The sequence below is a fragment of the Anomaloglossus baeobatrachus genome, chromosome 1 (genome assembly GCF_048569485.1).
Source record: "Anomaloglossus baeobatrachus isolate aAnoBae1 chromosome 1, aAnoBae1.hap1, whole genome shotgun sequence".
Lineage (NCBI taxonomy): Eukaryota > Metazoa > Chordata > Amphibia > Anura > Aromobatidae > Anomaloglossus > Anomaloglossus baeobatrachus.
Window position 1 is genome coordinate 696464322 of NC_134353.1, and position 24456 is coordinate 696488777.

Below are 24456 nucleotides of genomic sequence, written 5' to 3' on the forward strand. Positions count from 1 at the left end.
TTGATGAATTTTGTGCAAAGTATAAAATGCTTTTCACTATTTTCTGACTTTTCACTGCAAAAAAGTGCACCAAAATATCTGGCGTACAGAAAGTCACTTCAGGGGGGAGTACATTCATATGCGAACCTCGATCTCCGGCGCCATTTTATTGAAGACACTGTGGAGAACGACTACAGGCAGCATCGGCGCATGCGCAGATATAAAATAAAGAATAAAAGTCTGCGCACACACCGATGCCGCTCATAGTGTTCTCTGTAGTGTCTTCAATAAAGTAGCACCTGAGATTGCAGTATGTGCATGATCGGACTCCGGCGCCATTTTAATGAAGACATAGTTACTGTGGCAATGCGCACGTGCCGCCAACAGCAGGGGGATATGGAGGCATAGAGGACGCAGGAGGAGGAATATACACAGAGGACCCGATGCACACGTCAATCAAAGGTGCAGGGCATTTCTGTAATTTTAATTAAAGATATTTCAGTAATCAAGCATCCCATCTTTCCACAAACGGTATTCTTGGATTCAGCATCCTAGTAACAGTATGGCTCTGCCTTTACCTCATACAGTCACATGAAAAAGTTTGGGCACCCCTATTATTGTTAACCTTTTTTCTTTATAACAATTTGGGTTTTTGCAACAGCTATTTCAGTTTCATATATCTAATAACTGATGGACTGAGTAATATTTCTGGTTTGAAATGAGGTTTATTGTACTAACAGAAAATGTGCAATCCGCTTTTAAACAAAATTTGACCGGTGCAAAAGTATGGGCACCTCAACATAAAAGTGACATTAATATTTTGTAGATCCTCCTTTTGAAAAAATCACAGCCTCTAGTCGCTTCCTGTAGCTTTTAATGAGTTCCTGGATCCTGGATGAAGGTAAAATTGACCATTCCTGTTTACAAAACAATTCCAGTTCAGTTAAATTTGATGGTCGCCGAGCATGGACAGCCACTTCAAATCATCCCACAGATGTTCAATGATATTCAGGTCTGGGGACTGGGATGGCCATTCCAGAACATTGTAATTGTTCCTCTGCATGAATGCCTGAGTAGATTTGGAGCTGTGTTTTGGATCATTGTCTTGCTGAAATATCCATCCCCTGCGTAACTTCAACTTCATCACTGATTCTTGCACATTATTGTCAAGAATCTGCTGATACTGAGTTGAATCCATGCGACCCTCAACTTTAACAAGATTCCCGGTGCCGGCATTGGCCACACAGCCCCAAAGCAAGATGGAACCTCCACCAAATTTTACTGTGGGTAGCAAGTGCCTTTCTTGGAATGCCGTGTTTTTTTTGCCTCCGTGTTTTGTATGACCAAACAACTCAATCTTTGTTTCATCAGTCCACAGGACCGTCTTCAAAAATGTAACTGGCTTGTCCAAATGTGCTTTTGCATACCTCAGGCAACTCTGTTTGTGGCGTGCTTGCAGTAACAGCTTCTTTCACATCACTCTCCCATACAGCTTCTCCTTGTGCAACGTGCGCTGTATTGTTGACCGATGCACATTGACACCATCTACAGCAAGATGATACTGCAGGTCTTTGGAGGTGGTCTGTGGATTGTCCTTGACTGTTCTCACCATTCTTCTTCTATGCCTTTCTGATATTTTTCTTGGCCTGCCACTTCTGGGCTTAACAAGAACTGTACCTGTGTTCTTCCATTTCCTTACTATGTTCCTCACAGTGGAAACTGACAGTTTAAATCTCTGAGACAACTTTTTGTATCCTTCACCTGAACAACTATGTTAAATAATCTTTGTTTTCAGATCATTTGAGAGTTGTTTTGAGGAGCCCATGATGCCACTCTTCATAGGAGATTCAAATAGGAGAACAACTTGCAAGTGGCCACCTTAAAAACCTTTTCTCATGATTGGATACACCTGACTATGAAGTTCAAAGCTCAATGAGGTTACAAAACCAATTTAGTGCTTTAGTAAGTCAGTAAAAAGTAGTTAGGAGTGTTCAAATCAAGAAATTGATAAGGGTGCCCATACTTTTGCACCGGTCAAATTTTGTTTAAATGTGGATTGCGTATTTTCTGTTAGTACAATAAACCTCATTTCAACCCAGAAATATTACTCAGTCCATCAGTTATTAGATATATGAAACTGAAATAGCTGTTGCAAAACCCCAAATTGTTATAAAGAAAAAAGGTTAACATTAATAGGGATGCCCAAACTTTTTCATATGACTGTATAACAAAATCCTGGTGGTTGGTTCCTTTAAAAGGGAATCTGTCACCAGGTTTATTCTATCTCATCTAAGAGCAGCATAATGTAGAGACAGAGACCCTGATTCCAGCGATGTGTCACTTACTGAGCTGTTTGCTGTCATTTTGATAAAATCAGTTTTCTCTGCTGCAGATCTAACAGTTATACAAAGCTCATGAATATGCTGGACTACCTGACAGCAGGCCACGTAGTCCTCTAATGATAATCTACTGAAGATTAATCGGTGATTTTATCAAAACTACACTAAGCAGCCCAGTAAGTGATACACCGCTGGAATCAGGGTCTCTGCACCTGCGTTATGCTGCTCTCAGATTAGATGGCAAAAACCTGGAGACAGATTACCTATAAAAAAAAAATGAAAATGGAAAGCTGAATATTGCACAAATGAAAATCAGCCAAAACACATAACAAACTAGACACAAAATAGGCACAAATGCAATTATGAACCGGGACCTAGATGCCCACTTCAATGTTTATAATAAAAAAAAAACTTTAAAGTGGTTTTCTGGGCTCTAGGCAAATTTCTGCAGTAACTCTTTGTGACTGCAGATAGCCCTGTATTCCCAGCTTGAGAGGGCAGCGGCAAGGATGCAAGTATGCAATTTGTATACCTGTGGTCATGTACTGACGAGATTCTGATCTACTTCTCTCAATAGAACCTTAAGAGAAGTACATTCTAGTTTGCATTGCATACTTGCGGTCACATGATCACCCACTCTTGCTGGAAACAGAGGAATCGTGACAGTGTGCGTATTGCACACTGTCACAATTCGTTAATCTGTAATCACATAAATCTGAACTCACAGAGTGCCTGAAATATTAGTCTCTAGAGCCTGCAAAAAACCTTTAACATGAACTTAAGAGATGAGAAGCAATCATTTTTGTCTAATACAGTATGATATTGAATAATTTTAACAGGGCTTTCCAGGTTTTAGCGCATATGACAGTAACTATATGTCTGTTATGGGGTTAACTGCGTATGGAGGGGGCGTAGGAGCTGAGGTCTTTCTGTATGCGGCCGAGGGTCGGGCCCTGATGTAACATGGCTGTTAGGAGATAGATGCTGGATATTTATTATAAGAGCTGAGATCTGGTTGTGGCTGTTAACCATTTAGTCACCGGCATTTTATTGTTATCACCGTATGTGCGAGCACTCGCCTGCTCCCTTCATCGCCCTGTGACTCAATCGCACGGCACTAATGGGTTACATTGACACCCGGGGGCTCAGATATGTGTGAGCTGCAAAAGGATACTGTGGTTTTCACTATACCGTATACTGCAATACTGTGGTATTGCAGTATATACTATAAGCAATCAGATGATTGCAGGTTGAAATCCCCTAAGGAAACTTTAAAAAAAAAACCAAAGTGAAAAGTATAAAAAAGAAAAAAAAAAAAGACATTTAATCAAATATGAAAAGTTGAATCAAACCCTTTCCCCCCCATTAAATATATAGAAATAAAAAAAATATATATATAAAAGTATTTGGTATCACCAAGTCCGTAAAAGTCTGATCTATCAAAATAAAACATTAATTAGCTTCTTCGATACTCTGTAATGAGAAAAAAAAAAATCAAAAAGCCAAAATTGAAGTAAGAACTAAACCCACAAAACAATGTGAGAATGGCATATTTTTATGCAACTAATTTTCATTGAAATTTTACAAGAATAATACAAACTCATATACAAAATGCAGGTTAATGTTCAGTTTTTCTGAACTCTCGACAATACGTGCAATTTATGTGTCATAGACTTAGAGGGATTGTCCACTAGTAAGACAATTCCTTCTTTTTCCATGTTTCCTCCAAGTAAAATAATTAAGCCTATATTCACCTCCCGTACCAGTGGTGTCTCAGCTCGCGGTCCCGGGGTTGTGATGTCATGCGAGCCCCGCATCCAATCAGTGACAGCTTCTGTCTCTTGGCCTCCAGACCATACGAGTTAATCACCAGGAAGTGAGTGCAGCGGCTGCGCTCACTTTCTGTTGATTGCTCGTTTACTTTAAAGGTGGGGAGAAGGAAGCCGGCGCTGACTGGACACTGTGCTTGCTGATGTCACAACCCCACGTGAGCCCTGGGACCGCGAGCCGAGAAACCACTGGTACGGGAGGTGAATACAGTGGAACCTTGGTTAACGAGAGCAATCCGTTCTGGGAGTGTGCTTGTTTACCAAGTTACTCGTTCAGCAAAGCAAGATTTCCCATAGGAAATCATTGCAATGCAGACAATTCGTTCCACAACTTGTTAAATGTCCCATCCTGGTGCCCTACTGTGCCATTCCACACACATACAAACACGTACAAACACACACACAAACACACACGCGCAAACAGATTATGCTCACCTTACCTTCCGTTCCTTCGCCGGTCTCCTGGAACTTGTAGTTCGCCTGTACAAGACGTGTATCGGGTAACCAAGGCGACCGATACCGGACCTTCCGCACTCAGCGCGCTGACGTGAAAGGCAGGAGCCGCTTGCCTCTGATTGGCCAGCGCGCTGCCTTTGAGTAGCGCCTGACAGAGGAAGTTCCTCCCTCCACAGGATGTGTATCCGGTAACCATCGCGACAAGAGAGGAACTTCCCCTGTCAGGCGCTACTCAAAGGGAGCGCGCTGGCCAATCAGAGGCAAGCGGCTCCTGCCTTTGACGTCGGCACGCTGGGAGCTGAAGGTCCGGCAGTGGTCACCTTGGTTACCCGATACATGCAAGTTCCAGGGAGCCGGCGAGGGAACGGAAGGTAGGGTGAGCGTAATATGTGTGTGTGCGTGTGTGTTTGTTTGTTTATGTTTGTGCGTGCTTGTGTGTGTTTGTGTGGACTGCAAGAGCGGGTCAGAGTGCGGTGGATGTACGGAACCGGAAGTGTGTGCGGTGAGTATTTTGCTCGTACAGCAAGGCTTTCTCGTAAACCGAGTTACAAATTTACAGAAAGCCTTGCTCGTTAGGCGAAATACTCTCTAACTGGGTTACTCATTAAGCGAGGTTCCACTGTATAGGCTTTATTATTTTACCTGGGGGAAATGTGGAATCAGAAGGGGTTGTCCTAATAGTGGACAATCCCTTTACTCAACAACAATCTTTCAATATTGTAATCACTGGCCCCCATCCGATCCCCATACCTCACACTTGTGGGGTCTCTCTGATGTATGAACTTGTTTTATATGTCCGTTCAGGTGATCCGGCCTATAGAGAAAGACAAATCACAGATTTACGCATCAGAATAACAAAAGCTGATTTCATGAGGACGTCATGTATTATCTCTACAAACTCACTATGTTCTGAACTTCCGCACGTGGCCCAAGGCTCCATTTCCACATGGTGAGTTTTTGATGTTGCAGATTTTCTGCACCTATTAGCTATATTAGGTTACTTGCGTTTTCTTTCATTGTGTTTTGAGTGAAATCTTTTACATGTGATTTGATTGTGTTTTTGATGCAGCAGTTTTTTGGTGTATCATGTTTTCAATAAAGCTGCCTTGATTTTAATACATTCTGGTATTTGGCTTTGGCAAAGCTTTATTAATACAGTTATGTGTTATTTACCTGTGTTTATCATGTGCTTCCACAGTGAAAATCCACAAAAAACACATATGCAATTCTGTGGAAAGAATCCACACATAAAACTCAGCATAGCTGCAAGAGACATTTCTGCTGCAGATTTTAAAAAAAATGCAGGTCAGGGTATGCAGCGTAAAAAACAGCACAGCGGGCATGATATTTCTACAATCTCATCCTCTTTAGTGGAAGTGTACGGGGTACTTTGCACACTACGACATCGCAAGCCGATACTGCGATGCCGACAGCGATAGTCCCCGCCCCTGTCGCAGCACGATATCTTGTGATTGCTGCTGTAGCGAACATTATCGCTACAGCAGCTTCACATTAACTTACCTGCCCTGCGACGTCGCTCTGGCCGGCAACCCGCATCCTTCCTAAGGGGGCGGGTCGTGCGGCGTCACACGGCAGGTGGCCAATAGCAGCGGCGGGGCGGAGATGAGCGGGACGTAAACATCCCGGCCACCTTCCTTCCTTCATCATTGCAGCAGGACGCAGGTAAGGTGATGTTCCTCGCTCCTACGGCTTCACACACAGCGATGTGTGCTGCCGCAGGAAAGAGGAACAACATCGTACCTGTCACTGCTGCAAAATTATGTAAATGTCGGACCCTACACCGATGATACGTTAACGACGCTTTTGCGCTCGTTAATTGTATGTAAAAGGATTCACGTACTGCAATGTCGACAGCGATGCCGGATGTGCGTCACTTTCGATTTGACACCACCGACATCCCACCTGCGATGTCGTAGTCTGCAAAGTACCCCTTAGATGCTGCGTATTGTTGCACACAGAAAATATCCACAACAAGTAGATGACATTTTTAAAAATCTACTTAGCTGGAACAAGTTAACCATGAGCAACTAACTAACTGTCGCTATATGAATGGTCGTAACCATGGATACCTAAAATGCTATGCCCTGCACATGAGATAAGAAACATAGCTAATCAGGAGAACTATACTACACTTCTAATTGGAGGTATTTGCTAATATTATTATTATTACATGCACTACATATTGTGATAGGATCTTGGGCGATGGGAATACCCTTTAAATCTGTGGATTTTCCACACATAAATATGAACTGTGTGCATTCAAGCTATGTCTGATGCATCTGTGTGCCAATACGTTTTGCCAAACATCTGTGGATCTTGTGGGATTGCCATCCTCCTGTCCAGCCTCATGTGCATGGTGCATCATGCGTCATACACAGAGAGGCCTCCATTGCGCTCCTGCACACTTATATCTGCCAGGCTGAGGGCAGAGCAAACTACTGTAATGCGCAGGCGTGAGAAAAGGTCAAAGACCACCTGTCCATGTGCACTACAATAATTTGATCTGCCCTCAACCGGGCAGATCAAAGTATGCATGCAGAAGAGCACAATGGAGGCCTTTCTGTGAATGATGCAGGACACATCATGCACACGAGGCTGGGCAGAAGACACAAAATGGCGAAGGCGCAGAACTGAGAGCAGAGACCATCGTACCAGATCGCCTGCTAGGTCGGTATTATACAAGGGGCTGTCCAGCCTCATGTGCATGGTGCATCATGCGTCATACACAGAGAGGCCTCCATTGCGCTCCTGCACACTTATATCTGCCAGGCTGAGGGCAGAGCAAACTACTGTAATGCGCAGGCGTGAGAAAAGGTCAAAGACCACCTGTCCATGTGCACTACAATAATTTGATCTGCCCTCAACCGGGCAGATCAAAGTATGCATGCAGAAGAGCACAATGGAGGCCTTTCTGTGAATGATGCAGGACACATCATGCACACGAGGCTGGGCAGAAGACACAAAATGGCGAAGGCGCAGAACTGAGAGCAGAGACCATCGTACCAGATCGCCTGCTAGGTCGGTATTATACAAGGGGCTGCTGATAAGTTTTTGGCTTTACCCAGAAAGAAAGGAGATAGGATGATGAAATTTTACATTTATTCCACATACATCAGTATTCCAAGTTCTGTAAGCCTAGCAAAAAGAAGGATTTCGGTTGTGCCTCAAACCAGGCATCCATAGCAGCCATGGCATCAGAAATGGTGTGAAATTTGGTACCCTTCAGGTGTTTCTTCAGGTTTGGAAACAGATGATAGTTGGAGGGAGCTAGATCTGATGAATAAGGTGGGTGGTCAACCAGCTGGAAGCCCAGCTCTGCCAGTTTTGCTGTGTGAGCGAAGGAGTTGTTTTGCAGGAACAAGATTCCTTTGGACAACTTGCTGTGCCTTTTGGCCTTCAGAACTGCCTTCAATTGGTTCAAAAGTTCAATGTAATACCTTGTATTGATAGTGGAACCCTTTTGAAGGTAGTCCACTAGCAGCACGCCCTCCTTAACCCAGAACACAGACGCCATCACCTTAGTGACTGATTTTTTCACTCTGAACTTCTTTAGACGAGGAGAACCAGTGTGCCTCCACTCTTTTGACTGCTCCTTGCTTTCAAGGTCATACAAATAAATCCAGGTCTCCTCCATAGTGATCAGTCGATCTAGGAAGTTCTTATCAGTCCGGAAACGCTGACAAATGGACCAGGAAGTTTTCACTCGCATGCTTCTTTGATCTATTGTAAAACATTTGGGGACCCACTTTGCAGATAGCTTCCTCATGTCCAAATGTTCATGGATAATGACACAAACACGTTCACGGGAAATCCCCATGATGTCTGCTATTGCTTTAGCTGAAATTCATTGATTCTCCAGTATGAGGTTGTGCACAACATCGATGATCTCCGGAACAACAACCACTCTCGGTCGTCCAGGACGTTCCTCATCATTGGTGCTGAAGTGATCCGTTATAAATTTGGCAACCCAGTTCTTAACTGTGGAATATGAAGGCCATTGATCCTCCAATGTCTGCGACATATCCCCATGAATTCTTTGTGGACTTTCCTTGCAGAAACAAGAATTTTATCACTCCTCTGCTCTCTGTTGCTGTGAATATCACATTAGACTCCGCCATTTTGTTTTTCCGCATGCGTAGAACACTGTTGCCATAAGCAACAACATTTTGAAAACATATATTAGACACATAAAACTTTCATGTGATGTAACATTCGTTACCATAGAAACCAAAAAAGATCACAAAGCCAAAGACTTATCAGCAGCCCCTTGTAAAGGTGTTTTTTTATGTTCTACAGAGCGGCCTAGGCTCTTATATATAGCATTCTGGAATACTGTATATAAGGGCTTACTGCTGGTGGCTGTAGCCTATAAAGGGAAAAACCTGGTGACAGGTTCCCTTTAATGAGTACTGTGGGAGCATCATATTATGTGTGATTGGCACTGGTGAAACATGAAAGGGTATCATACTATGTGGAAACACTAATGGGCTTCTTAGTGGACGCATATAAAAGGACCTGGCAAGGTTAGGCACATGGCTCAGTCAGCTATCATAGCTAAGAGCACTATCTCTGCAAAACACGAATAGCACTCATACGTGAAAAACCGCCGAAATGTGAATGAGTCAGATAGGACAAAAACAACCCCACATGGAATTTGGAGAGTGGTTATATTTTGGAAGTAGGAAAACAAGTAATTTGTAGATAAAGGAATAATAATGGTGCTGAGCTGACATGTTAGGGTACTTTCACACTTGCGTTGTTTTCCTTCCGTTACAATCCGCCCTTTTGGAAAACAGCGGAATCCGTTAACGGATTCCGCTGTTTCCCATAAACTTGTATGGTTGACGGATTGTACCAAAAGGACCTGCGTTGCTTCCGCTGGGGGGAGAAACGCAGCATGTAACGTTTTGAGCAGCGGAATCCTCTGGATTTCACTCTTTTTTTTTTTTAAATTACAAACTTTATTTTGGCTTGCGGTGGCCGAACGTTCAGCTGAGTGCCCGCCCGCCGTCAAGTGACAGCGCTCAGCTGATCACCCGGCGGCCGGCTACTGGGAGTGATCAGCTGATCATTCACAATAGTCTGTCGCCGGTGAAACTGTAAAAAAAAAAAAAATCAAAACGGATTCCGTTGTTTTGCAGCATCCGTTGCATCAGTCACACAGCGCAATGCAACGGATACCGTTCAACACAAATGTGAAACTAGCCTTAGCTATTCTATGTAACTTTTCTAAAACTGTCTGCAACAAATAGTTACAAAATGTAATCCGAGCCACTGACTGGTAATAATAAGGAGGTTAATAATTTACCACCGCTATGCTGTACAGTGAAACATGGCAGCTGCCAGGGTAGAAGATTGGTGTAGGTATATAGCAGATAGTAAAATACTTGGCTAATCTGATGCAACAAGACATGACATTAAAAGAGAACTTGTGATGGATGAATCCTAGCATAAAATCACAGCACAGTGTCTGCACATAACTGTGTGTATGGGTATTTCTCCTCGCCCACCCACACATGCTCAGTGATAGCTGCAGCCCTTCCGTTACCCCCTCCCTATCTGTGTTCCTCTGTCCTTTGCACAGAGGAGGGTATACATCACATTTTCCTGATGGGGAGGAGAGTGTGTCTTTGTAGTTCTTCTGGCACCCCTCCCCATCTCATTCTGACCAATCAGTGTGCTCAGGCTGCAATCCTCCATTTGGGTGGGGGGCGCTTAGTGCACACGTTCTGAGATGGCGTCCCATGGGCAAATGAAAAAGGGGGTGTGGGGAGCTGACAGTGCTTTCCGTGCAAACAACTTCCATTCCAAGTGCAGTCAGATATGCAAACAGCAGAGAAGAATATTACAACGTGCACATCTAATCATGTCAATACCCAATATCTGCACAATGTGCACATCTAATCCTGTCAATACCCAATATCTGCACAATGTGCACATCTAAAGGCTGCTTTACACGCAGCGACATCGCTAGCGATTGCACACGCCCCCATCTTGCGTGCATCACGTGCAAATTGCTGCCCGTGGCGAACAATATCGCTAGTACGCGTCACACACACAACTTTCTAACGACGTCACTGTGGCTGGCGAACAAACTCTTGTTTAAGGGGGAGGTTCGTGCGGCGTCACAGCGACGTTACACAGCGGGCCACCAATAGAAGTGGAGGGGCGGAGAGCAGCCGCATTAATGTCCCTCCCACCTCGTTGCCGGAGGACGCAGGAACGATGTTGTTCGTCGTTTCCGGGGTGTCCCACGTAGCGATGTGTGCTGCCTCAGGAACGATGAACAACCTGCGTCCAAAACGAGCAACAATATTTGGTAAAGGAACGACATGTCAACAATCAACGATTTGTGGCGCTTTTCGGATCGTTAGCGGTCGCTCGTAGGTGTCACATGCAACGACGTCGCTAACGAGGCCGGATGTGCATCACATCTTGTTAGCGATGTAGTTGCGTGTAACGGGGCCTTAATTGTGTCAATACCCTATATCTGCACAATGTAGAACAGGGGTGGGCAATTAATTTTCCCATGGGGCCGCATGAGAAATTGGGATTGGTTTAGAGGGCCGGACTAATATAATTACCTCAGTTCTACCCAATATACTACATCACTACACCCCCTCCATATACTACACCTGTAATAAACTACACCACTACACCCCTATATACTACACCTGTAATATACTATATCACTACACCCCTATATACTACACCTGTAATATACTACATCACTACACCCTCATATACTACACCTGTATTATACTACATCACTACACCCTCATATACTACACCTGTAATATACTACATCACTACACCCTCATATACTACACCTGTATTATACTACACCCCCTCCATATACTACACCTGTAATATACTACACCACTACACCCCTATATACTACACCTGTATTATACTACACCCCCCATATACACCTGTATTATACTACACTCCCTCCATATACCTGTAATATACTACACCCCCATATACACCTGTATTATACTACACCACTATATAATACACCTCCGATATACTACATCATTACACCCCTATATACTACACCTGTAATATACTACATCACTACACCCCATATACTACACCTGTAATATAGTACACCCCCATATAGTACACCTGTAATATACTACACCTCCATATAGCACACCTGTAATATACTACACCTCCATATAGTACACCTGTAATATACTACACCTCCATATAGCACACCTGTAATATACTACACCCCCATATGTCACACACCCTGCTCCCCATACAGCCTGCACCCCCATATCACACACACTACACCCCCATATGTCACAAACCCTGCCCACATATTTCACCCTGCCTGTACCCCAACTTACCCCTCTCAAACACTCTGCACCCCTTCACATCCTTCTGTCAGTCTGCAGCTCTCATAGGCCACTCACCCTGCAACTCCATCTTCCCACATATGCCACTCACCCTGCAACTCCATCTTCCCACATATGCCACTCACCCTGCAGCTCCATGTTCCCACATATGCACTCACCCTGCAACTCCATGTTCCCACATATGCCACTCACCCTGCAGCTCCATCTTCCCACATATGCCACTCACCCTGCAGCTCCATGTTCCCACATATGCCACTCACCCTGCAGCTCCATGTTCCCACATATGCCACTCACCCTGCAGCTCCATGTTCCCACATATGCACTCACCCTGCAGCTCCATGTTCCCACATATGCCACTCACCCTGCAGCTCCATGTTCCCACATATGCCACTCACCCTGCAGCTCCATGTTCCCACATATGCCACTCACCCTGCAGCTCCATGTTCCCACATATGCCACTCACCCTGCAGCTCCATGTTCCCACATATGCACTCACCCTGCAGCTCCATGTTCCCACATATGCACTCACCCTGCAGCTCCATGTTCCCACATATGCCACTCACCCTGCAGCTCCATGTTCCCACATATGCACTCACCCTGCAGCTCCATGTTCCCACATATGCCACTCACCCTGCAGCTCCATGTTCCCTCATATGCCACTCACCCTGCAGCTCCATGTTCCCACATATGCACTCACCCTGCAGCTCCATCTTCCCACATATGCACTCACCCTGCAGCTCCATCTTCCCACATATGCACTCACCCTGCAGCTCCATGTTCCCACATATGCACTCACCCTGCAGCTCCATCTTCCTACATATGCACTCACCCTGCAGCCCCCCTCCCCCTCATGTCCCCTCTTTTCTTATTACCAGTCATCATGTGTCCACATCTCCTTCAGGATTCAGTATCTTGCTTTGTGCCCGGCATCCTGTGTCTCCTCCCACACAGTCACATGGGCGTGACATCATCGCAGGTCCTGCAAGATGAATTATTCCGTCTGCTGTGCTGCTCCTTCTCCTGCAGGGCGGGCGGGAACTTTTGAAATGACACACGCAGCGCAGTACTGACAACGTCAGAGCGCGCGTGTGTCACTGACAATTAGTGCCGGCAGGGAACAGAGGAAAGACTCCTGCGTTCCGCTGCCTGCACTGACTGTGCGGACCTGCACAGGATCTCTCCTTGCTCGGCACGCTGCAGCCCGGCTCCACTGCATCGGCTGAAGACGGGCGGGCCGGTCACAGAGAGCAGGCGGGCCGGATGTGGCCCGCGGGCCGCCCCTTGCCCAGGTCTGATGTAGAACCTCATGGTATCTATAGATAAAGTTTTGATCATGACACCTACACATTGCAAAGCAGATGCAACCCAAGAACGCTTCTTAAGAAGCAGGTCAGCATTTTAAGGGTGAAATAAGAGCAGCATTGTGTAAACACTAAAACTCTGTTTCCTATAATGAAACCTGAAAGCGACGTTTCCACCGAGGAGGATGAATGGCCGGAATTTCATGTACTTTCTACAGATCTTTAAACTCTGCCACTTAACCACAGCACCCCTCCCCTCCTAGGGCCTTTCATCTGAACCATGCATGCCTGCCCTTCTGAAATGTGTCTTTATACACAGCTTGTCCTTCTGAAGGTATATGCGTCTTATCACAGATAGTGGCTTGTGTTGTTGTGCATGGTATGGCGCAGGTAAACTGCTGCTCGTAATACTAATAATGCCCTACCTAGCATTAGCAAGTTAGGACATTACTATCCTCTTTCAACAGACAATATTAGGGTTACATGGCAAGTAAACAGCAAAGGTTGTACAGTCCCATTGGATTTTGGGGGTGCGGTGTACACTGCTTCTGTCACCCTGCTGAATTTAACAGCAAGGAAACACCTCCTGAGCACTTCTTAAAGGGGGTTTGTTAGCACAAAATGACTGTTCACACCAAGCACTGGTGCTCAATGCACCCTTGGAGTGGGCAAACCTACTTGTTTTCCATTCTTTTGTTACCTGTAGTAGGTTTTGTAACTCCAGAGCTGTCAATCAACGTTGGGTGGGGCAGAGATAGATGGAAAACAAGTAGGAAATGCTTAGCCATGCCAGGGATGCACCAAGAACCTGTGCTTGGTTTGAATATTTTTGTGACGACAGGTTCCCTTTCCCAGGCAAGATTGCTACACATTGTTTAACGCCCTCTTGTACCAAGAATTGCAGCACTCCGAATGCAATCACTTTGGAGGTCACAATTTTCATCATTCTCAGTCTTCTCACCCCAGACTCTATAAACACGCTGTTCCCACCATGTTGGCCCTTTTGCCAACGATCATTTACAACAGCGATCCCCAACCTTTCTTACCCCAATAGTCACAGCCAACTTTGACTGTCTATTTCCACATCCAGAGCTCTCCGAGTAGTGACGTCCAGTTCCCCCAACCTCGTCCAGTTCCCCCAACCTCATCCAGTCCCCCCAACCTCTCCCAGCAGTTCCACCCAGAGGCCCCCAATTACCAGTATAATGACAGCCACAGCTTCCACCAAAAATCCCAATAAACCCTTGTGCGCCCTGCCACATACTTACACCCAGGTGTTGCCATACAATCATATAATGGAGACTGCACTCCCTCCATCTGGTATCAGCCAGAATGCCCTGTGCACATTGGCATAAGGGAGAAGCAACTCCTTGAAAGTAATCCAAACTATGAAAGAGTCAACAGGGTCTTTGAAAAACTGAAAAATTGTGGATTATTACCATCACATACAGCATGTTTGTAAATATTTGAATATATCTTTTCATGGCACAACACTGGAGATCTGACACTTTGATACAATGTAAAGTAGTCAGTGTACAGCTTGTATAACAGTGTAAATTTGGAGTGTCCTCTAAGTAACTCAACACACAGGCAATAATCTCTAAATCGCTATAAAAATTGAGTACACCCCTAAGTGAAAATAGCCAAATTGTGGCCAATTATCTATTTTCCATCCCTGGTGTCATGTGACTCATTAGTGTAACAAGATCTCAGGTGTGAATGTGGAGCAGGTGTGGTAAATTTGGTGTTCTCTCTCACACACTCTCTCATACTGGTCACTGGAATTTCAACATGGTACCTCATGGCAAAGAATGCTCTGAGGATCTGAAAAAAAAAAAAAGAATTGTTTCTCTTCATAAAGATGGCCTAGGCCAGGGTTCCCCAACTCCAGTCCTCAAGCTCCACCAACAGTGCGTGTTTTCAGGATTTCCCTAGCATTGCACAGGTGTTAGTTTAGGCTGCTTTCACACATCCGGTTTTTGCTGTGCGGCACAATCCGGCGCTTTGCAGAAAAACCGCAACCGTTTTTTTTTGCCGCCGGTTGCGTTTTTTTTTTTGCATAGACTTATATTAGTGCCGTATTGTGCCGCATGGGCTTGCGTTTCGTCCGTTTTTTGCCGCATGCGGCAGATTTAGCCGATGCGGCGGCCGGATGGAAAGTTGCTTGGCACGTTTTTTTGTCCGGCAAAAAAAACTGCATCGCGCCGCATCCGGCCGCCGCATGCGTTTTTTTCCACTGCACAAGCTCAGTAGGCTGCCGCAAGCGGCAAAAACCGGACGGGCCGTATGTCAAAAACTTATGCAAAGGATGCGGTTTTGTCGCCGCATCCGTTGCATAGGTTTTAGAGCCGGATTGGCCGGCTCTGCTAAAACCGGAGGTGTGAAAGCAGCCTTAATCACCTGCATTGGTGATGATTCCATCACCTGTGCAGTACTAAGGAAATCCTGAAAACATGCACTGTTGGTGGACCTTGAGGACTGGAGTTGGGATCTCCGGCCTAGGTTATTAGAGGTTTGCCAGCACCCTGAAACTGAGCTGCAGGATGGTGGCCAAGGTCATACAGCAATTTAACAAGTCAGACTCCACTCAGAACAGGCCTCGCCATGCTCGACTAAAGAAGTTGAGTGCATATCCTCAGCGTCATATCCAGAGGTTGCTTTTGAAAATAGACATATTAGTGCTGCCAGTATTACTGCAGAGGTTAAAGAAGGGGGGGAGGAGGTTAGCCTGTCAGTGCTCAGACCACACGCCACACAGTGCATCAAATTGGTCTGCATGGCGAGATGACCACTACCTTGCTCAGGTAACTGAGGGTAAAGGTGCTGAACTGGTCAAGCATGTCTCCAGACCTTAAATGGAACGTGCAGAACAGCAAGGTCTCCAACATCCACCATATCCATGATGTTGGCATGGAGGAGTGGAAGGAGGATTCCTGTGGCTCCAGTGAAGCTCTATGCCCAGAAATTTAAGTTTGTGCTTGTAAATAATGGTGGTCACACATTATATTGACACTTTGGGCACAATTTGGCCATTTTTACTTAGGGGTGTACTCACTTTTGTTGCCAGTGGTTTTAACCCCTTCACGACCATGGACGGAAAGATCCGTCCTTGTGCCCTGGGCCTTAACGACCAAGGACGGATCTTTCCGTCATGGCGGAATCGCGGCACCGGAGCCTCCGGTGACTGCGATCGGTTAACATAAACCGCAGATTCGGGGAGGAGGGGACCTGTTCCTGACCTTAGGAGGGGTGGTGCCTCCTCCCCGGACCTACGGAGGCTGTGATTGGCTGACGAACGCCGCTCAACCAATCACAGCCACTGTAATGTTCCAGCCATTTAAAATGACTGAAACATTGAATTCCAGCCCTGGCCAGTGCAGCTGTAGCACTGGCCATTGGCTGGAGCTGGGTGACCTCACTGGATCACCCTCCCCCAGCTCCACTGCTCTGATTGGAGAGATCGGTCTTGTGACCGATTTCTCCAATCACAGTGGACCTGTTGCCGGTGACCGCCCCCGTCATCGTCCCTGCAGCACGCCAGCACACAGTGAGTGTACACAGTGCAATGGCAGGGCGACAAGCTCCGGTCCCATGCTGTTCTGAGACCGGAGCATGGGACCCGGAAGTTGCCGCGCTGCCATTGCACTGTATGAAAAGCGTCCCGATCCGCCGCCGCCGCTGCCCACCGCGATCTGTCACCTGTCTCCCCGATCTCCTGCCCGCACCCTCACCCCCACACCTCCCGATCCGCTGCCGCCCTCCATCTGCCACAGTGCCACCGCTCCCCCCAATCTGCTGCCCGGCCCCTCACCTCCGTGCAGCAGATCGGAGGGAGCGGTGGCACTGTGACAGATGGAGGAAAACTGGGATCGTGCACCCTGTCCTCCTCCATCTGTCATAGTGCCACCGCTCCCTCCGATCTGCTGCCCGGCCCCTCCCCCTCGTGATCGGTGCTCGCCCCCTCCCCTCCGTGATGTGCTGCTTCGCCCCCTCCCCTTCCCTCCCCTCCGTGATGTGCTGCTCGCCCCCTCCCCTCCGTGATGTGCTGCTCGCCCCCTCCCCTCCCCTCCGTGATGTGCTGCTCGCCCCCTCCCCTCCCCTCCGTGATGTGCTGCTCGCCCCCCTCCCCTCCCCTCCGTGATGTGCTGCTCGCTCCCTCCCCTCCGTGATGTGCTGCTCGCTCCCTCCCCTTCCCTCCCCTCCGTGATGTGCTGCTCGCTCCCTCCCCTCCGTGATGTGCTGCTCGCTCCCTCCCCTCCGTGATGTGCTGCTCGCCCCCTCCCCTCCGTGATGTGCTGCTCGCCCCCTCCCCTCCGTGATGTGCTGCTCGCCCCCTCCCCTCCCCTCCGTGATGTGCTGCTCGCCCCCTCCCCTCCCCTCCGTGATGTGCTGCTCGCTCCCTCCCCTCCGTGATGTGCTGCTCGCTCCCTCCCCTCCCCTCCGTGATGTGCTGCTCGCTCCCTCCCCTCCCCTCCGTGATGTGCTGCTCGCTCCCTCCCCTGCCCTCCGTGATGTGCTGCTCGCCCCCTCCCCTCCCCTCCGTGATGTGCTGCTCGCCCCCTCCCCTCCCCTCCGTGATGTGCTGCTCGCTCCCTCCCCTCCCCTCCGTGATGTGCTGCTCGCTCCCTCCCCTCCCCTCCCCTCCGTGATGTGCTGCTCGCCCCCTCCCCTCCCCTCCCCTCCGTGATGTGCTGCTCGCCCCCTCCCCTCCCCTCCGTGATGTGCTGCTCGCCCCCTCCCCTCCCCTCCGTGATGTGCTGCTCGCCCCCTCCCCTCCCCTCCGTGATGTGCTGCTCGCCCCCTCCCCTCCATGATGTGCTGCACGCTCCCCCCACCTCTCACCCCCGTGGTCAGCTACCCGCCCCCTCCCCTGTCACCGCCGTGATGTGCGCTCCCTCCCCTGTCACCGCCGTGATGTGCGCTCCCTCCCCTGTCACCGCCGTGATGTGCGCTCCCTCCCCTGTCACCGCCGTGATGTGCGCTCCCTCCCCTGTCACCGCCGTGATGTGCGCTCCCTCCCCTGTCACCGCCGTGATGTGCGCTCCCTCCCCTGTCACCGCCGTGATGTGCGCTCCCTCCCCTGTCACCGCCGTGATGTGCGCTCCCTCCCCTGTCACCGCCGTGATGTGCGCTCCCTCCCCTGTCACCGCCGTGATGTGCGCTCCCTCCCCTGTCACCGCCGTGATGTGCGCTCCCTCCCCTGTCACCCCGTGATCTGTGCTCCCTCACCTGTCACCCCCGTGATCTGTGCTCCCTCACCTGTCACCCCCGTGATCTGCGCTCTCTCACCTCTCACCCCCGTGATCTGTGCTCCCTCACCTGTCACCCCGTGATCTGTGCTCCCTCACCTGTCACCCCCGTGATCTGCTGTCCGCTCTCCCTCACCTCTCACCCCCGTGATCTGTGCTCTGCTCACCTGTCTCCTCTGTGATCTGTGCTCTGCTCACCTGTCTCCTCCGTGATCTGCGCTGCGCTCCCTCCCCCACCTCTCACCCTCCCCGATCTGCTGCCTCCTTCATCTCCTGTGATCCAGCTGCCTAGATCCATCCTGTAGGGTAACTATCCCCAATCTCACCTCCCACTCCCCTTCCCACCCATCCCCCCCACCCGCCCCCTCCCCCCATCCTCTGCCGCTCCTGCATCCACTGCGCCCTCTCCCATCCGCCCCCACCCTATCCCAGCCGCCGTCTCACAATCACAGATGCTCCCTTTATATGCCGCTGCCCCCCATCTGCTGCCGCCCCATCTGCCGCCCCCCTCCCCCATCTTCCGCTGTTTTTTTTTTCTATGCCATGGGGGTCTAGTTTCCAAAATGGGGTCACATGTGAGGGAGCGCCACTGTTTCGGCACCTCAGGGGGTCTCCAAACAGCATGGAATACGCTAATTGTCCCAGACAATTTTGCGTTTGAAACGTCAAATGACGCTCCTTGCCTTCCGAGCCCTGCTGTGCGCCCAAACATTTGAGTTCCACCACATATGAGGTATCTGCGTACTCAGGAAAAATTGCACAATACATTTTATGCTGCAATTTTTCCTGATACCCTTGTGAAAAAAAAGCTACCTGGTTGATGTAACAATTTTGTGGTAAAAAAGGTTTTTTTTATTTTCACGGCTCAACTCTATTAACTTTTGTGAAGCCCCCAGAGGCTCAAAGTGCTTAATAAACATCTAGATAAATTCCATGAGGGGTCTAGTTTCCAAAATGGGGTCACATGTGGGGGAGCTCCACTGTTTCGGCACCTCAGGGGGTCTCCAAACGCAACATGGAATACGCTAATTATCCCAGACAATTTTGCATTTGAAACGTCAAATGACGCTCCTTGCCTTCCGAGCCCTGCTGTGCGCCCAAACATTTTATTTCTACCACATATGAGGTGTCTGTGTACTCAGGAGAAATTGTACAATACATTTTATGGTGCAATTTTTCCTGATACCCTTGTGAAAAAAAAATCTACCTGGTTGAAGTAACAATTTTGTGGTAAAAAAATGTTTTTTTATTTTCACAGCTCAACTCTATTAACTTTTGTGAAGCCCCCAGAGGCTCAAAGTGCTCAATAAACATCTAGATAAATTCCATGAGGGGTCTAGTTTCCAAAATGGGGTCACATGTGGGGGAGCTCCACTGTTTCGGCACCTCAGGGGCTCTCCAAACGCAACATGGTGAGGATAAAGATTCCAGCTAATTTTCTGTTCAAAAAAGTCAAATGGCGCTCCTTCCCTTCCGAGTCCTGCCGTGCGCCCAAACAGTGGTTTTTCGCCACATATGAGGTATCTGCGTGTTCAGTAGAAATTGCCCAACAAATTTTGGGGGTTCATTTAATCCTGCTACCCTTGTGAATATGCAATATTTGAGGCTAAATTAACATTTTTGTTGCAAAAAGTAAAATGTTCATTTTTTCCTTCCACATTGCTTTAGTTACTGTGAAGCACCTGAAGGGTTAATAACCTTCTTGAATGTGGTTTTGAGTAGCCTGAGGGGTGCCGTTTTTGGAATGGTGTCACTTTTGGGTGTTCTGTGTCATGTAGACCTTTCAAAATCGCTTCAAATGTGATGTGGTCCCTAAAAAAAAGTGGCTTTGTAAATTTTGTTGTAAAAATGAGAAATTGCTCATAAACTTTGAACCCCTATAACTTCCTTAAATTTTTTTTTTTTTTCCCAAAATTGTTCTGATGTAAAATAGACATGTGGGAAATGTTATTTATTAATTATTTTGTGTCATATGTCTCGTTGGTTTTAGAGCATAAAAATTCAAAGTTTGAAAATTACAAAAGTTTCTAAATTTTCGCGAAATTTCCGTTTTTTTCACAAAGAAATGCAAAAAATATCGGCCTAAATTTACCACTAACATGAAGCCCAATATGTCACGAAAAAACAATCTCAGAATCACCGGGATCCGCTGAAGCGTTCCAGAGTTATAACCTCATAAAGTGACACTGGTCAGAATTGCAAAAAATGGCCTGGTCTTTAGGGTCAAAATAGGCTTGGGGCTGAAGGGGTTAATGGCTGTGTGAGTTATTTAGAGAGCACTAAATTTACACTGTCATACAAGCTGTACACTGACAACTTTACATTGTTTCCAAGTGTCATATCTTCAGTGTTGTCCCATGAAAAGATATAATAAAACATTTACAAAAATGTCAGAGGTGTACTCACTTTTATGATATTCTGTTATAAATCCACTATTTTTCAGACCCTAGTGCTGTTGTCTTTTTAATATTTTTGGATTACATCCAGGTTTTCTTACCTTACGCCCATTTAGTATTTTCACATCTAGCACTCCCCTACATTATTGCATGCACCCCTCTTACTGGTGTTACCATCCTTTCTACAGTTTACTATATTTATATTCTCCATCCCCAAGGCCAGTAAATGCGCATACAGATCTGCTCTTCTGTACAGGGCTACTAAGAAAAGTCACCATTTGGAAACCTGCTCTTCATAGATGTTTGCTGTCCTTAATGCACTAGACAACTGCAAGCCACACATCAAGGCACCACGAGCCACAGGGTGCAGAACCCTGATTTACAATAACTTACTGTACTTGTTGATTTAGCAGGGCAATGACCATGCTATTTTGGTGAATAATCCCATATATTACTGTCTGGTAGATAGCATTATATAAATAAATAAAAAGTCCAAACCATAAAATTATCCACACTTATTGTTTACGTAAATGTATTTGACATCATTCCAGTATCAAATGGAATAAGCTAGTATCGTGGTGTAATGTGCATTAGTAATATGGTACAAAGGCCGTTTATATACTAGGTTTTTTTCCATTATGTAGTGTTGTTCATCTCAGACTCAAACTATTAATAAATGAGCCACATCGTATAAGCATTGCCCCGAAACTCATGATGTTCACACTTACCTAGAGAATCCTTTTCCACAGCTCTGACAGATGTAAGGCTTCCCAACCGAACCATCATGTGAGCGGACATGGTAGGACATTCTGTCTTTACGTTTGAACCGCAGTCCACATACAGGACAAGAATATGGCTTCTCCCCAGAGTGAGACAGCTTGTGTCTATTAAGATGGTACACATCTCGAAAAATCTTCCCACACAAATCACAAGCAACTTGTTTTCTTGCTCGGTTCCTTTTTCTAGGGGTCCCTGTTTCGTCTTGGGTTAGCCCATTCTCTCCAATACGAGGTGCTTGTAGGTCTCCATATCCCAACTGTAGGCTAGTAACTCCATGCTGTGCCTCGTGCTGGCGCAGTCGCATAGGATCTGTGAAAACTTTATCGCAAAGTCCACAAGGAAGTACTGCAGTATCCCGCAAACCACCCACTGCTCCAAATAGAACAGAGTCTAAAACACTTGGTTTCCTTGGCCTTCCACGGCCTCGTTTACTTCCAAGTCCTTGTATGCCCACTTGGTACTGAGACGGTATTTGTATTTGTGAGGAAGCACCAAGTGCTAGAAGAGAAGCTTGACTTGGCACAGCTGGACCTGGACGGACAGAATCTTCTTCATCATCCCCTATGGATCCTGCAATACCCGAGCCACTCATAACAGTTCCATTAGTCATGTCTAATGGAAAGCCAAGGTCAGCAGCCCCTGATCGAAAAAGCATAAGTTCTGGTCGAGCAGGGGGCACCAAGATTTGAACATTGGATTGTTTGATGACCTCTTGGCAAATATCTATAACTGAGCGCATTAGCAAAAACTTGGCAGCAGTCATCAGCTCTGGAAAACTCTCTAGTCGAATAATGATACGAGCAGTATATGCAAAGTCCAAAATGTCCCCAAAAACCTTAGAACTGATTGTATGCATTTCAAGCTCTCGGGGTGTTGGCCCATCTGTATCTCCAAGCACAGTCTCAAAGTATTGACTGCAGGCAGCCAAGACAGCACGGTGGGCAGGGAAACTATCCTCTCCGACACGTAGTACTACATCACAAAAGCGTCCACCACTCTTGCGTTGCTGGTTGAGTTGATTGAGGACATCAGAGCTGTGTTGACGCACCTGATAGGTGAAGCATGACGGCCCGCAGCCCTCTGCCAAACGCTCCATTGTTACCAAGATGTGGATCCAAAGTCATATAATTCTAGACCTAAAGAAAGATGTGAAAACTAATGCAATAAGGTCATTGAAATGGATCTGAATAAGCAAGCACATTTAGATTAACAAGATAACAAAGATTAAAGGGAAGTTTTAACCAAGTTTTTGCCTTCTCAACTGAGAGCAGCATGATGTAGGGACAGTGACCCTGATTCCGGCAATACATTACTTACTGAGCTGTTTGCTGTCATTTTGATAAGGTCACAGCTGTACCTGCTGTAGATCTACCAGTTCTCTGAATGCTCAGCCCTGTATAACGCCGCCCCCACCACTGATTGGCAGCTTTCTGAGTACACTGTGCATAGGTAGAAAGCTGCCTATCAGTGGTGGAGAGGGTTATATAGAGCTCATGAATAAGAAGGAATAGAAGGCAGTAGGTTTACTAGTCCTCTAGTGAGCATCTCCTGCTGATAAAGCAATGACTTTATAACAAGCAGGCCACTAAGTGACATATCAATGGAATCAGGGTCTGTCTTTACATTATGCTGCTCACAGATTAGGTGGCAGAAATCTACTAAGAGATTTCCATTCTTCAAGGCTTCACATATACTTCTCATATACTTCTACAGCAATACTTTTTACCCTGCAAACACCTATTATTTTTTTTTAAGTTAAAAACAAGTAGCGGTGCATCATGGGGAAGATACGGGGCTGGTTGCCCGGTGTGCCATCGTTAATTGGTGCACAAAATTTGAGGTTAGGTTTAGGGTCAGGGTAATAAAACTTTGTTATGTTGAATTTCAGCTAAAAGCAGAACAAAAAGGCAAGAATCCAAATTTTCTTAACGCACAAGTGATTGGAGGATAAGGGGTTCAGTACTGAACTGCTGGAAGTGCCTCTGAGAGTTAACGGGTTAGGGGTGCAAAATACACATCTCACCCCGAGCGCTGGCAACCCACACTGTGCCACTGCATGCACGTTATCCGCAGCACACGTCTAGGAAGGGTTACATAACACAAAAGCAACTCTGCCGGATGTGAATTATTAGGACACATAGCCCAGTGGAGAGCCTGGCATGACAAGAGGGCACAGAGTGAGCCTGGCATGACAAGAAGGCACAGAGTGGAGTAAATCTGGCATGACAAGAGGGCACAGAGTGAGCCTGGAATGACAAGAGGGCACAGAGTGAGCCTGGCAAGACAAGAGGGCACAGAGTGAGCCTGGCAAGACAAGAGGGCACAGAGTGAGCCTGGCATGACAAGAGGGCACAGAGTGAGCCTGGCAAGACAAGAGGGCACAGAGTGAGCCTGGCATGACAAGAGGGCACAGAGTGAGCCTGGCAAGACAAGAGGACACAGAGTGAGCCTGGCATGACAAGAGGGCACAGAGTGAGCCTGGCATGACAAGAGAGCACAGAGTGAGTCTGGCATGACAAGAGGACACAGAGTGAGCCTGGCATGAGAAGAGAGTGATCCTGGCATGATAAGAGGGCACAGAGTGAGCCTGGCATGAGAAGAGGGCACAGAGTGAGCCTGGCATGAGAAGAGGGCACAGAGTGAGCCTGGCATGAGAAGAGGACACAGAGTGAGCCTGGCATGATGAGGGCACCGAGTGAGCCTGGCATGACAAGAGGGCACAGTGAGCCTGGTATGATGAGG

At 47.1% G+C, this 24456-nt stretch overlaps 1 protein-coding gene across 3 annotated transcripts in view; it reads right to left on the reverse strand.

The window, feature by feature from the left end:
• Positions 1-24456, reverse strand: part of PATZ1 (POZ/BTB and AT hook containing zinc finger 1) — a 51740-nt gene that overhangs the window by 26443 nt on the left and 841 nt on the right. For all 3 annotated transcript variants that reach the window (XM_075341758.1, XM_075341756.1, XM_075341757.1), the window contains exons 2-3: positions 21663-22850; positions 5354-5417 (exon numbers count right to left, since the gene is read on the reverse strand). In XM_075341758.1, coding sequence (XP_075197873.1) covers positions 5354-5417; positions 21663-22810 — 1212 coding nt within the window. In that variant the 5' untranslated portion in view covers positions 22811-22850. The remainder of the gene's footprint in view (positions 1-5353; positions 5418-21662; positions 22851-24456) is intronic.